This window comes from Eschscholzia californica, unplaced genomic scaffold (assembly GCF_041429995.1).
Source record: "Eschscholzia californica isolate CP2 unplaced genomic scaffold, dmEscCali1.0.p SCAF_1, whole genome shotgun sequence".
Lineage (NCBI taxonomy): Eukaryota > Viridiplantae > Streptophyta > Magnoliopsida > Ranunculales > Papaveraceae > Eschscholzia > Eschscholzia californica.
The window spans coordinates 26,733,092-26,745,185 of NW_028238198.1; the positions used below are offsets into that span (position 1 = coordinate 26,733,092).

General features: G+C 35.3%; 1 protein-coding gene and 1 long non-coding RNA gene across 2 annotated transcripts; one reads left to right on the forward strand and one right to left on the reverse strand.

The window, feature by feature from the left end:
* The first annotated feature begins 6,555 nt into the window (after window positions 1-6,555).
* Window positions 6,556-7,136, forward strand: LOC147565585 (uncharacterized). The gene is made up of 2 exons (XR_015230238.1): window positions 6,556-6,630; window positions 6,745-7,136. It is a non-coding gene; the product is annotated as an uncharacterized LOC147565585 (long non-coding RNA).
* A 1,087-nt stretch (window positions 7,137-8,223) lies between these two features.
* Window positions 8,224-10,877, reverse strand: LOC147565586 (alpha carbonic anhydrase 7-like). Its single transcript, XM_086652081.1, has 7 exons — window positions 10,753-10,877; window positions 10,446-10,663; window positions 10,183-10,292; window positions 9,990-10,095; window positions 8,994-9,194; window positions 8,809-8,862; window positions 8,224-8,428 (listed from the first exon to the last, which is right to left on the reverse strand). Exons 1-7 carry the CDS (start codon window positions 10,841-10,843, stop codon window positions 8,345-8,347), a joined length of 864 nt encoding a protein of 287 aa, XP_086508207.1. The 5' UTR covers window positions 10,844-10,877; the 3' UTR covers window positions 8,224-8,344.
* Between the last annotated feature and the right edge of the window lie 1,217 nt (window positions 10,878-12,094).

Here is a 12,094-nt window from a genome sequence, read left to right on the forward strand (position 1 = left end):
AAAAAAAAACCCAACAAGGAATAATATCCCACCCAAAACCCAATAATCAACTAATAACTCATATCAAACCCAAATACACATCCCTATGCTCCATCCCTTCCCAACTTGTATCTCTAAGACCTAATGACTTCTTCTAATCCCTCTTTTGCCCTCCCATATATATCCAACTACTCCCTCCCTTTACAAACCAAAATTTCTCTCTCCAAAATATCTCTCTTCCTCTCATAATCTGGGTTTACTTTCTCTCTCTACCTCCCAACACCAAACCCTCTTTTCTCTCTTCTCACCCGAACCTCACCGGTCATCTCTTCATTCTATTCCACCTTCATTCATCATCTTCTTCTCTGTAGACTATAGAAGCCGACATAAACTTCATCTATTCCACCTTCATTCATCATCTTCAATCTATTCCACCTTCATTCATTCATCATCTTCTTCTCTAAAAAACCGAGACCGAGAGAGATAACCCTTTTCACGTTTTCGTGGTTCAGTCATCACCTTCATTCATCATCTTCTTTAATGGAGGTTAAAAAAAACTTCAAATCTTGTTTTCATGGTGTTTTCATAGTTTGTAGAGAGTTAAATATATAGATTTGTAGATCTACTTATTTGAAGCTCCATTAGTGAGGTTGTTCTTGGTTTTAGGGTATTTTCATGGTGTTTTCTTTGTTGTTCCGTACAGATTTGTTAATATTAGCAACCACTTCTCGTTTTGTAAGCAACACTTTACAGTTTGTCTAAACATTTTACGGGATGTGTTAACACTATTCCGTACAGTTATGTTAACAGTAGCAACTGGTTCTCGTTTTGTTAAAAACACTTTACAATTTGTGTTAACATTTTAAAGGATGTGTGAACATTTTGAAAAATGTTCACCACAATTTTGTATTAAAGATGTTCAGATCAGCCTAACGTTTTCTAAGCATTTTAAGCAGTGCCCTAACATTTGTTAAATTGCAAAGCAGAATTCAATTTAAAATACCTACACTTCTCCCCTGACGAGAGAACTTTTGATTTTGAAACGGACATACTCCGCCGTTGTGTAACATTTCCAAATTTGCCTTAACATTTGTTAAATTGTCTTGGCACTACCCAAACAAACTAAACATTCTGTATAATGTCTATTCATCTCATATATTTTGAAGAACAAAAATAATATATTAAACAAATGTACTTCATATTCTTTCAACGTCAAGATCCCACAACAAACAAAAACAGTACAATACCACACAAAATAATTTAACAATCATTTTTTGTTTGTCCTCTAAGCAAAATTGAAGTCGTTGCGGGTTTACGAATGTGAACATAACACCGTTTCTCAAAAACAACTTCACTATTGCTTAAAACTTCTTTCCCCAAAGCACAAAATATCAACCACACTTTCAATTCAGGTTTAATCTCCACAATCTTGTGTTTTCCTTCAATATTGATGACACCGCTCGATGCTTCAAAATCACAGTAATACATATGTTAGTATTTCTATATATTACTTGCAAACACTTTCAGACTTATGCAAACAATCTGTAAAATGCCATACCACCACCACTAATGTACAAATATATTCTGAAATGGATGAAGATTAGGTAACTTGCGTGCTACATTATACATAATGCTCGAGGAACAATTTCTACCATTCTTAAACATTATCGATAATGTTCCAACATTATCCATAATGTTCTAACATTATTCGAATTGTTTGAGAAACAATTGTTGTTATTACCTTGCACCCCTAAACATTATTTACAATGCTAGAACACTGTCATTAATGCTAGATCATTTTGCAAATTGTGTACCAAAAAACTGATGCCACTGGTTTCCATAACAATACACAGAACCCTAGGAATAATGTAGACAACATTTTCCAAAATGCTGGGACACTACCAATAATACAAAAACATTATACTTAATGCTAGACCACAATCAATAATGAGCTGTCATTTTGGAAAAATCTGATGCAACTGTTTTCTCCAAATTTTAACTTTTTTCACAGAATCTTATGTCATTTCGTATGCATTCCTAAACATTATGCAAAATGTTTAGGAATGCATTTTTACCTTGGTCTGTGATTCAGTCACCTTTAAACATTATTTACAATGTTAGAACACTGTCATTAATGCGAGATCATTTTGCAAATTGTGTACCAAAAAACTGATGCCACTGGTTTCCATAACAATACACAGAACCCTAGGAATAATGTAGACAACATTTTCCAAAATGCCGGGACACTACCAATAATGCGAAAACATTATACTTAATGCTAGACCACAATCAATAATGAGAGGACATTTCAAAAATCTGATGCAACTGTTTTCCCCAAATTTTAACTTTTTTCACAGAACCTTATGTCATTTCGTATGCATTCCTAAACATTATGCAAAATGTTTAGGAATGCATCTTACCTTGGTATGTGATTCAGTCACCTTTAATATTTTTTTTGCAATTTTTACTCGGCCCTGCAGTTGTTGTCTCTTCACTAGCCCTCTTTCTAGAGCTAGATCTTTGTACAGCCTATTGTCTTGCTGCTGTTGCTTCTCCTTTTTAAATGTTTGCACAAAATGATATGTTTGTAAGAGACCACAAAATGTTGATAACAAAACCAAAATGTTTCAATACAACCCAAAATGTAAAAAACATATCAATTTTTATTCATTAATAACCACAAAATCCATCAACACCCCACTAAATGTTAAAACATAAATCAAATTGTCTGCCACATTGACCAATAACATCACTGTAATAATCAAGTAAAATTCCCAAAAATCATAAACAAAGTACTAAATGTCTCAACATAACCCTAATTTCTGGAACACAACCCAAAATGTTAACACAAACCATTCATTTCATCAACATTCCAGAGAACAAAAACTGGACTACAAATGATTCCAAATTGTCCCTTGCTACCTTGTGAACTGCTTTCAAATTACATTTGTAATTTAAAGAATTTTTCTTCTTTTGCTCCATTGGCTCTGTACGTTGAGCCTCCACCATATGCTCTTTTGATTTGGATGTCGCAGATCGATGCTTCAAACACACAGTAATAGATATGTTAGATCATTCAGCGAAAAGTTCTAACACGCTACAAATGCTACAACACTGTAAGCTGATGCCAATGGTTTTCAGAACTTTTCACAAAACCCTAGGAATAAGAGTAGGAATAAGTGAAGCAACATTTTACAGAATGACAACACACTAGCAATTATGCCAAAACATTATACGAAATGCGAGACCACAAACAATACTGAGAGGACAAACTCCATAATGTCTCGAAATTATGTAAAATGCTTAAAAATTGTTTGAAATATTTATAGAATATCATACCTTTGTCTGTGATGATGTCACATTCATCATTTTCTTGCCTTTTTTACTAGGCCCAGCGGTGGTCGGCTCTTCACTATCTTTTATATGTTTTCTACACAAATTGAAATGTTTGTAAGATACCCCCACATGTTTGAAACAAACCAAAAATGTTTCTACACAACCCAAAATGTTACATCGTATCAAGTTTCAGGAGTAAAAACCACCAAATGCATCAACATCCAACCAAATTTTTTATATAAAAAAAAAAACAAAATGTCTCCAATATTTACCAAGAACAGAATCCAAAATGTCTCAACATAACCCTAATTTCTTTAACAGAACCCAGAATTCTAAAACAAACCATTCATTTCATCAACAATGACAAACAACCAAAAATCGAAAACAAAGTACAACCCAAACAACAAACCCATAATTTCATCAACAAACCTAACCTAAAAACTTGATGAAGAACCATAAACCCCAAAATTACCTTCTGTGAAGATGCATGATTCCGAAATCAAACAAAATCCTTAAATGTTTTATCACAAACCAAAATGTTTTCAACAATCACGAAGAACAACTTAAGAGCAAGTTAAACCCCAAAAATCAGAATCAAAGTACTAAAGGTGTGAAACAAAACCCTAATTTTTTTAAAACAACCCAAAATGTCAAAACAAACTCATAATTTCACCACCAAAAACCCTAAAACTTGACCAAGATCAGAGATAGGAAGAAGATTTTGAGGAAGAACATAGTCGTACCTGTGTGTTATGCCGAACAAAAATTAGGTTTGATGATGCTCGAAGAAGAGAGAGAAGAAGCCGATTTGTTGAAAGAGAGCGAAATAGAGAGAGAGATGAGAGGATCAAGTTGCTTTTGAAGGTTTAATAGAGAGAGAAAGTAGCCGGAAACGCTTCGGTTGAGAGAGTAAATGGCCGGAAATCGTTTCGTTTGAGCAAGATAGAGAGAGAGAGAGAGAGTAGCCGGAAACGCTTCGGTTGAGAGAGTAAATGGTCGGAAATCTTTCCGTTTGAGCGAGAGAGAGAGAAAGAGAGAGAGAGAGAGAGAGAGAGAGAGAGAGAGAAAGAAAAATGTTTGGATGGAAGAGAAAAAATGAGGGTTATAGTGTCTAATCTATTGTAGAGAGAGAGAGTGTTTTGAGGGAGAAGAGTCTAGAGAGAGAAAGAGAAAGGCATGTGTTGGCTGACACAAGTACGTTTGAGAGGGAAATGGGTGAGGGACATAAGAGGTAAGCATTTCTTTTGGGAGGATAGGAAGGTAACATCACTTTTTGGGTTTTTTTTGAGATATTTTTCCCTATTGGGTTGGATTTGGTATTTGGGCTCCTTTTTTGGGCCTTAGATTTATCCTCTCTAAAAAAAAACTACCGAATTTATTGAATGAATTGAATCTCTAAAACTTGTAGAGGAACCCGTTTATATATTATTAGGGTTTCTTGATCGCAAACAACTTCTATTTATAAAACGTCGTGATAAAAGAAATTTAAAATCTTAGAACAACTGGGAAGCTATTAAAAAATCGAAAAAAATCATAAAAATGTTGCTTGGAAGGCCTAAACGATGGTATTTGGCCTCAAACTAGCCAATCCATGCCTTAAGACAAGGCTCTTGATCAGGTCCTCATTTTGCTTCATTGCTCCAAATTTCATGCGATATTGGCACTTACATCGTGACATGCAGCTTCTAATAACATCATCCATGATTCTGAAACAATCCTAAACTATCTGTAAACTTACAATCAGAATAAATTTAGAGAATTAGGAAGCTTAATTACAAGCTTTAATTATTGAAGTATAAGTTACAAGTATAACTAATAATGTGAGAACCTAAGCAATTTTAATTTTTCTTTCCACTCATTTTTATGTGCCTTGGATCAACCACATATTCAACTCCTTGCCACTATAGGGAAATAACCCATATGATAATATGCACAAAATATCTCATTGTTGACCCATGGTTACCATGTCAGGGCCTATCCAACATCTATGATGGGAGCGGACGGAATTGTTATTCGCTTCGGGTGCCTATTAGCATCCAATCCGTCCAACCCTAATTTGTTTTTCTTCTTCTCCTTTTTCTTCGTCTTTTTTTTTTCTTCTCCTTCTTTGTATCATCATCATCACGTTGTTATGGAAACAACCTTGTTTCCAAATCCATCATCATCGATCTACAACGAGGAGTTAGAGAGATAAAGAACCTTGTTTTAGAGAGAGAAAAAGAGTAAAATCGTCACGGGAAGAACTTTGATTCCACATCAACCTTGATTCTAAACTACCATTAAAAATACTCTCGGGAACTTTACTGTTGGACTGGTCCCGGATTCGGCCAGTCACACAGCTTAAGCAAAGTTTCAGATGGACCTGTTTGAAACCCAAAGCAAGGGTTCGAACTGGGCCAGTCTGAAACCTCTCGGACTGATCCGAGTTCCGGACGGGTAATCTGTGCTAGGGTGCCAATAGATGTTTGGGGTCAGTCTCCTCGTGCAGGTGGCAACAACAATTTGTCGGGTTCTTTTAGCCGCCTCCCTCTTTGATATTATCTACATTTAGCCTCCCCAAATCTTTGACCCGTACTTATTGATTAAAAGACCCAAGCAAGTTAGTAGGTGGAACGGAAAGGCTTGGTCTAGGACCCGAATAAGAACTGGGTAATATTTCCGGCCATCTTCTCATCAACTAGTGTTTGGACGATTTAAGTTAAACTTGGAAAATTAGAAACTTTTTTTTAGAAGTACCAACTCTCTATTGCTGTAGAAATCAAAATCTTCTTATAAAACAGGAGTGAGGAAATTAATTTGAAAGTGAATTTCTACATGGAGAAAATGAATTTCTACATGGAGAAAATGAATTTCTACAGAGGGAGAAAGTGAATTTCTAGAGAGAGAGTGAATATCTAGAGGGAGAGAGGGAATTTGTGAAACGAGGAGTCTAAAAACTTCAGCTTGTGCTGATGTATGAGGGGAAGAATTGGTATTTGTTGCTCCTCCACCTCCTAGGAAAAGGGTTCCTCAGAATTTTCCTTTCCAAACTCCAGGAAAGAAGAAGAGACTTGATTCAAATAACAGTAATGAATCTCTCCTTGAAGAAACTTTACCCCAAGACATTTTTGTAAGCTTCTTGGAGTTCAATATTTCTAAATTTGATAGTATTTAGATTAATACATAGATTAATTATTCTTGGGTTCTTTACAAATCAAGGTATTAGTGTTTCTAAATTTCATATTCTTGGGTTGTTTGCAGATTAAGATAATAAGCTGTGTAAACCACGGAAATCTCGATCAACTTTTCCGTGTTTCGAGTAAAACAAGAGAAGCTGTAAGTTCAGACACTCAAACTCGATTTACAAATCTATGGAGTTTTTTGTTCATCTTTTTCTCTGGTTTATGTTTCTGAATTCTGATTATTAGTTGTTTCTTGCTCATCTTTCAGAGTCTAGTTGCCAAACATATTCACTTTGCATTCAAAACCCCATCATCGAAAGCTGCAACTTTGGAAGTATTTAGAGAAGATTCGTTCGAAAGCATCGAAGTACCCAAAGCTCCAAAACAAGATAGGTCTTTCAAGTCAAGAATCAATGGGAGGAAGTTATCTCCAATTACCATTTCGTTCTACCAACGAAGAATATATATATTTTTTTCTTGGTGTGAGTAGTTTGAAATATGGTAATAGTCCAGTAGTAGTAGTAGTAGTAGTTTGTGTATGGGACATAATCTCTTTGTTTCAAGTAGTTCTTTTACCATTTGCATAATGGCATTGCCTTTTGTTGTGATTTTACTCTGTTTATCTTGTGAGGAATATGAACACTTGTTTTTCCTAGCTAACTTGCACTCTTTAAAGTCTCTAGTAAGCTTCTTCCATTCAACCTACCTGTCTCTCTTTCTCTCTCCAAGTATCTTCATTACTGCTATATGTGAGATACTTTTCACATACAATACCCAAAGAAAATTTTGAAATAACAGAAAAATAATCTCAATCAATTTATTTACTATTCATAGAAATGTTTAACCATTCTTATTCGAACAAGACAAAAGTTCTAACATTTTTTTTTCGAGTAACAATTTGTTTGACGAAAGAAATTATTAAGGAAAATGCTAAGTGTACAAAGGATTTTTAACAAAATCCTTGACTCGATGAGTCACTCAGGTAAAAGAACGGACTGAATCAAAGTCAAACTTTACTTTCTTTTTAATCTCTTGGTGAAAATGAGTCATCAAGTCAAGGATTTTGTCATTGTAGCCCTCCCGAATTTTCTATGACCCACCTACATATGCATCTCCCGCAAATTATATTTTTTAAGAATATAACATTAATTCCGCGTTCAACCATTTAACTTGGGATCCACCACTTCGCCGGAATAGAGAGAGATGGAGAAGAGGAGAGAAGGATAAATGGAACTTTATGGAAGTTGTAGTTTTTTTGGAAGGAGAAGTCGGAGTTGAAGGTGGTGGCCAGAGTTGGTGGTAAGAGATGAGGAAGAAGAAAATGACTTGTTTCTCTTTAAAATTTTACACTCCGAAAAATTCTTCAAAATTCTCATCTTCCTTTTAAAGTTTCTACGCAGGAAAATGTTCTTATTTCTCTAAAGCGCTGGGCAGAAAGAATTACCAAATGACCCTCTCAAACCTATTTCTCCTCTCTTCTCCTATGTTCCACGTAGTTAAGGACTCAAGGGTGAAATCAAGTAGCATTATTGTAGTTGGAGTGGAGTAGGAGTATCATAGAATTTTTCGTTTGTGGTTAGTAGGGAAATACTACTCATACATATTGGTGTTGGTATTATCAACCATGTAAATATTTTTGCAAATCATACTCGTTAACCATTAAATGTATCTTACGATAACGGGGTCATAACAATAGCAGAATTTTATCTTTTACATCAACTTGTATCCACTTAAAGGTTAAGAGTTCTTTAGCCTACTAATTTTTCCATAAACAATAGAAGAATAAATAAACCAATGTTATAGAGGAATTTCAAAGCTAAGCAGCTGATAAAGAATAAAAATAAGTACATTTTTTTTCTAGATAACATCTAATGATGATAGTTCTTTCCGTTGTAGAAGAGAATTTGACGATTGTTGACTGGTTGAATAGGTCTTGCATTCTTTTTGGCATCCTAAATTCAAATAACAAAAACAATTAGTATAATTAGTGATATGTTTTAATGAAAGAACACGAAAATACGTGTCTTATATATTTGTTGTGCAATTTGTTCTTCATGGGTGCGGCTCTCTCGCAAGCTCTACATTCCAACATAGAAGCCTTGCACCTATAGTCTAGGGTTCAGGATTGGCCCCGACAATTTAAGACTAATTGTAGTCTCCCCCACTTTATCACTAACCATTGTTAATTTTATAATCAAGTTTGGACATTTTAATTGTTTATTGTAAATAAAAATACTAGTGAACAAGAAAAACCAGATAGATTTTGGGTACCCACAATCTGCCTAGTTTTTTTTTGTTTTCTGACATTACTTATTGTAAAAGCACTACTTACATCATGAACTGCATATCTTAGTAACCTCACTTGTTTTCTTGAAACAGTCCGGATCTAAAAGTAAACAAAAGTTAAACCATCAATAAATTTTAGAGAATGAAGAAACTTAATAACAAATTCAAAATTATTAAATAAGAAAAAGCTAATTAAGGAGACAAATCCAAAATTAGGTTTAGAAGTAATACCCTTTTGTGGACGGTCCAAAGAACACCCTCAGTACAAGGAGGAGTAGTGAGAGAACCAGAGTATCTATAATACTTCCTTCCACCAATTTTTAAGTGCCTTGGATTGACCATCCCAATATTCACCTCCTTGTTGCTATCACCTATATCTTTCTTTTTGTTGAAAGTGTTGCTATCAGCTATATCTGTGATTCTTTCCTCCAACTACACAAACAAACACCAAATTAACAATTGAGGCCAAAGCAAAACAAACCCTCTTATTTGAGGGAAGTCCAAAAATCATATATTGTCCAATCTTAGCATTGATGTATCTCGTTTGAAATTTATAAAGTTCGCAAGAACGATACATAGGTCTATAAAATAGTGCGTATCAATTGGTCAGACCATTCTTTCAACAACAAAAAAAAATTGGTCAGACCATTTTATTCTCTACATGGCCTGACCAATTAGAGACAGCCACGTCACCTTTTGGGCCATGGTCGGCTGCGGAAGTCGTCGAGCCAACTAGCAATTTTTGTGTCAAAGAGATGACTAGTTATTTTCCTAATTTGTCTCCCCATTTTTCTGTCCAACTTCTCTCTCCTGTTATGGTTGATTGACAGTGGGAGTAGTTACACTTCCAACCTAAATTATTGTCGAGATAACTATAAATAGATGGATGTGAGGGTTTTACATTGACCATTTCCAAAAGAGGGTTTAGAAGATAGTTTAGGGGATTCCTTAACTAATTAGCTAATTAATTTGTGAGAGAAAAATTAGTTGATGCTTATTTATCTTAACTTTAGATCTGACTCGTCTGAATGGTCTGACATGACAAACTCAAATTGATTTCAGAATTATGTTTCTGCTCGACTCGTTCGAATGACTGACTCACGTTGATTTCGCTTGAAACAACTTGATATGGCCATTGTGTCACTAAGGAAGACAAATTAAATTGTCAGACTTAGACGAGTCAAATTCAGACAAATCAGACTCAAACCACGAGACCCCTTTTTATACCTCGGAAATAAAAGAATCAGGACTGCCGATTCTGTAAAGCACTCCGATCACGGCGAATTTGTTGTTTTCACGATTTTGGTGAACCATATGTATTTCTACAGCAAACCTGATATTACCAAATTAAACCTAAGGTTAGACTCGTAATCATTTCTATATATATATATAATATAGATAGATAGAGAGACTTGATGACCTCTTGCCATTAATGGCATGTTCAGAAGGTGAGTGCCAATGAAGACGATCGAGCTCATACTCAGACCCATTAATCTGAATAGAACCAGCATTTCCAATCACAAATTGAACCTGAAACCATAAAATATCCACCATTTTCAATCTAATTCAACAACCCATTTTATAAAATCAAAAAAATCATAATTAAAACACCAAGAATCAATTAACAAATGAAAACCCATTAATCTAAATCCCTATTATTTCAAGAATTAGGTAATGACTTACACTAATATCATGTCCTCTGTTCTTGAGAGTTGCATTTGTTGGTTTATAATTCTTGTTTATCTTCCCCAATTCAGGAGAAAATTTCACCATTTTATCTACAAAATTAATTGGAGATTGCATTTTTCCTTTCTTACATTCTTCCCATTCTTTATGAAGATCTCCCCATTTTTCAGGTCCTTTCCCACTATCCTTCCTATAATCAAATTCTTTTTGTTCCTCTGTTTCAATTAAAAAAAAATCATGAATCAAATTACCCATCTCTTTAAAACTTGGAAAAAGAAAAGAAAAACAAAATCAAAGTACATACGGATTTCTAGGGATGAGATTAACCATGAGTTGAGGATCAAAACTAGACAGAGAAATGTAAAAACTATGGTGGGTTGGTTAAAGTTCTTCATGGTTCAGAAACAATTAAAGGGTTTGAGATGAACATTAGTTGTTGTCTTGTTGATGGGTTTATATAAGGAGGGGGTTTGGAGAAGAATCATTCAATATTTTTAGGATTAAGACTAGTTCAATATCTAATGGATGAGATCTAAAGATTTAAATGTTGAGATCGATCGATATTACTTGGAGATCAATGATCAAGACATACCCGATATATCTCGGGCGTTCTCTAAAAAACAAGATTACCGTACACGAGTACAATGGGACACCAAAAATCATACATCAAATGACTAGAATATATCATAAGGATGAAATATGTTCATAATTAAATGTCACGAACTTGTCCTTAAGGCGCTAATAAACCCTAAAGGTCGTTCTAGACTAATCTATTTTTATTTATATCCTTTATAACACAAACAATAAATGACCATCATATGTCTAGAGTTGATGCACTACCATTTGAACAAGACAAATGTGCATTGAAAATTTTCGATTTTAATAAGTTGTGGTGGCTTTCTAAGATTAAATCGATACGTTCTTTTGGTGCTCGGTGCATATATGCTTAAACAGGTCGAGGTATAACAAATTGATTATGCTAATTTTTTCGTCTCTCCGGCATGGCTAATCACAGGTTGTCTGGCCCGACCCGGTCCGATTCTAAATTTAACTATCAAGTGTTTTGAAAGGAATTCATAAAACAGTTTGCTTTTTAAGTTTCCCTCCAAAAGTAGTAGAGCGGTTACTGGATGTCTGGATGAAACTGATACAACCAAACACACGATGTACCAGCTAGATTGGTCAAGGGTTATTTCCCTAATGGCCCCCTACTTTGTGACCAGTTTCCCGCCTGGCCCCATACTTTACGAGAAATACCCATATGGCCCCCTAAAACCGTTATCTTTAACTTTCCGTCACTCTCTCTCCTCCATCTCTTTTTCTCTCTCTGCCATGTCACGCCACCTCATCTATTAGGCCACCTCATCACCTTCTCCGACAGAGGTCGCCGGCCGGCCAAATTTCCGGCGGCGACCTTCAAACTAAAAAAAAAAAAAAAAAACTTTTTTTTTTTTATCTCTCTCCTCTCTCTCTCTCTAAGAACTCCGGCGAAGGAACCCTTCGCCGGAGTTCGTCTGTTCTCACGAACAGAGGTCTGTTCGCGAGAACAGACGGAGCTGTTCTCACGAACAGACCAGATCTGTTCGTGAGAACAGATCCGTCTGTTCTCGCGCGAAGGGTTCCTTCGCCGGAGTTCTTAGAGAGAG

What these genes read in the sequence shown, in the direction of transcription:
- LOC147565586 (XM_086652081.1), bottom strand. Translation starts at nt 10,843, where the DNA reads ATGAAGAACTTTAACCAACCCACCATAGTTTTTACATTTCTCTGTCTA. An exon ending in CATGCCATTAATGGCAAGAG is followed by an intron (nt 10,096 to 10,182) that starts GTCATCAAGTCT and finishes TGGTAATATCAG; the next exon opens with GTTTGCTGTAGAAATACATA. An exon ending in TAAGATATGCAGTTCATGAT is followed by an intron (nt 8,429 to 8,808) that starts GTAAGTAGTGCT and finishes ATTTGAATTTAG; the next exon opens with GATGCCAAAAAGAATGCAAG.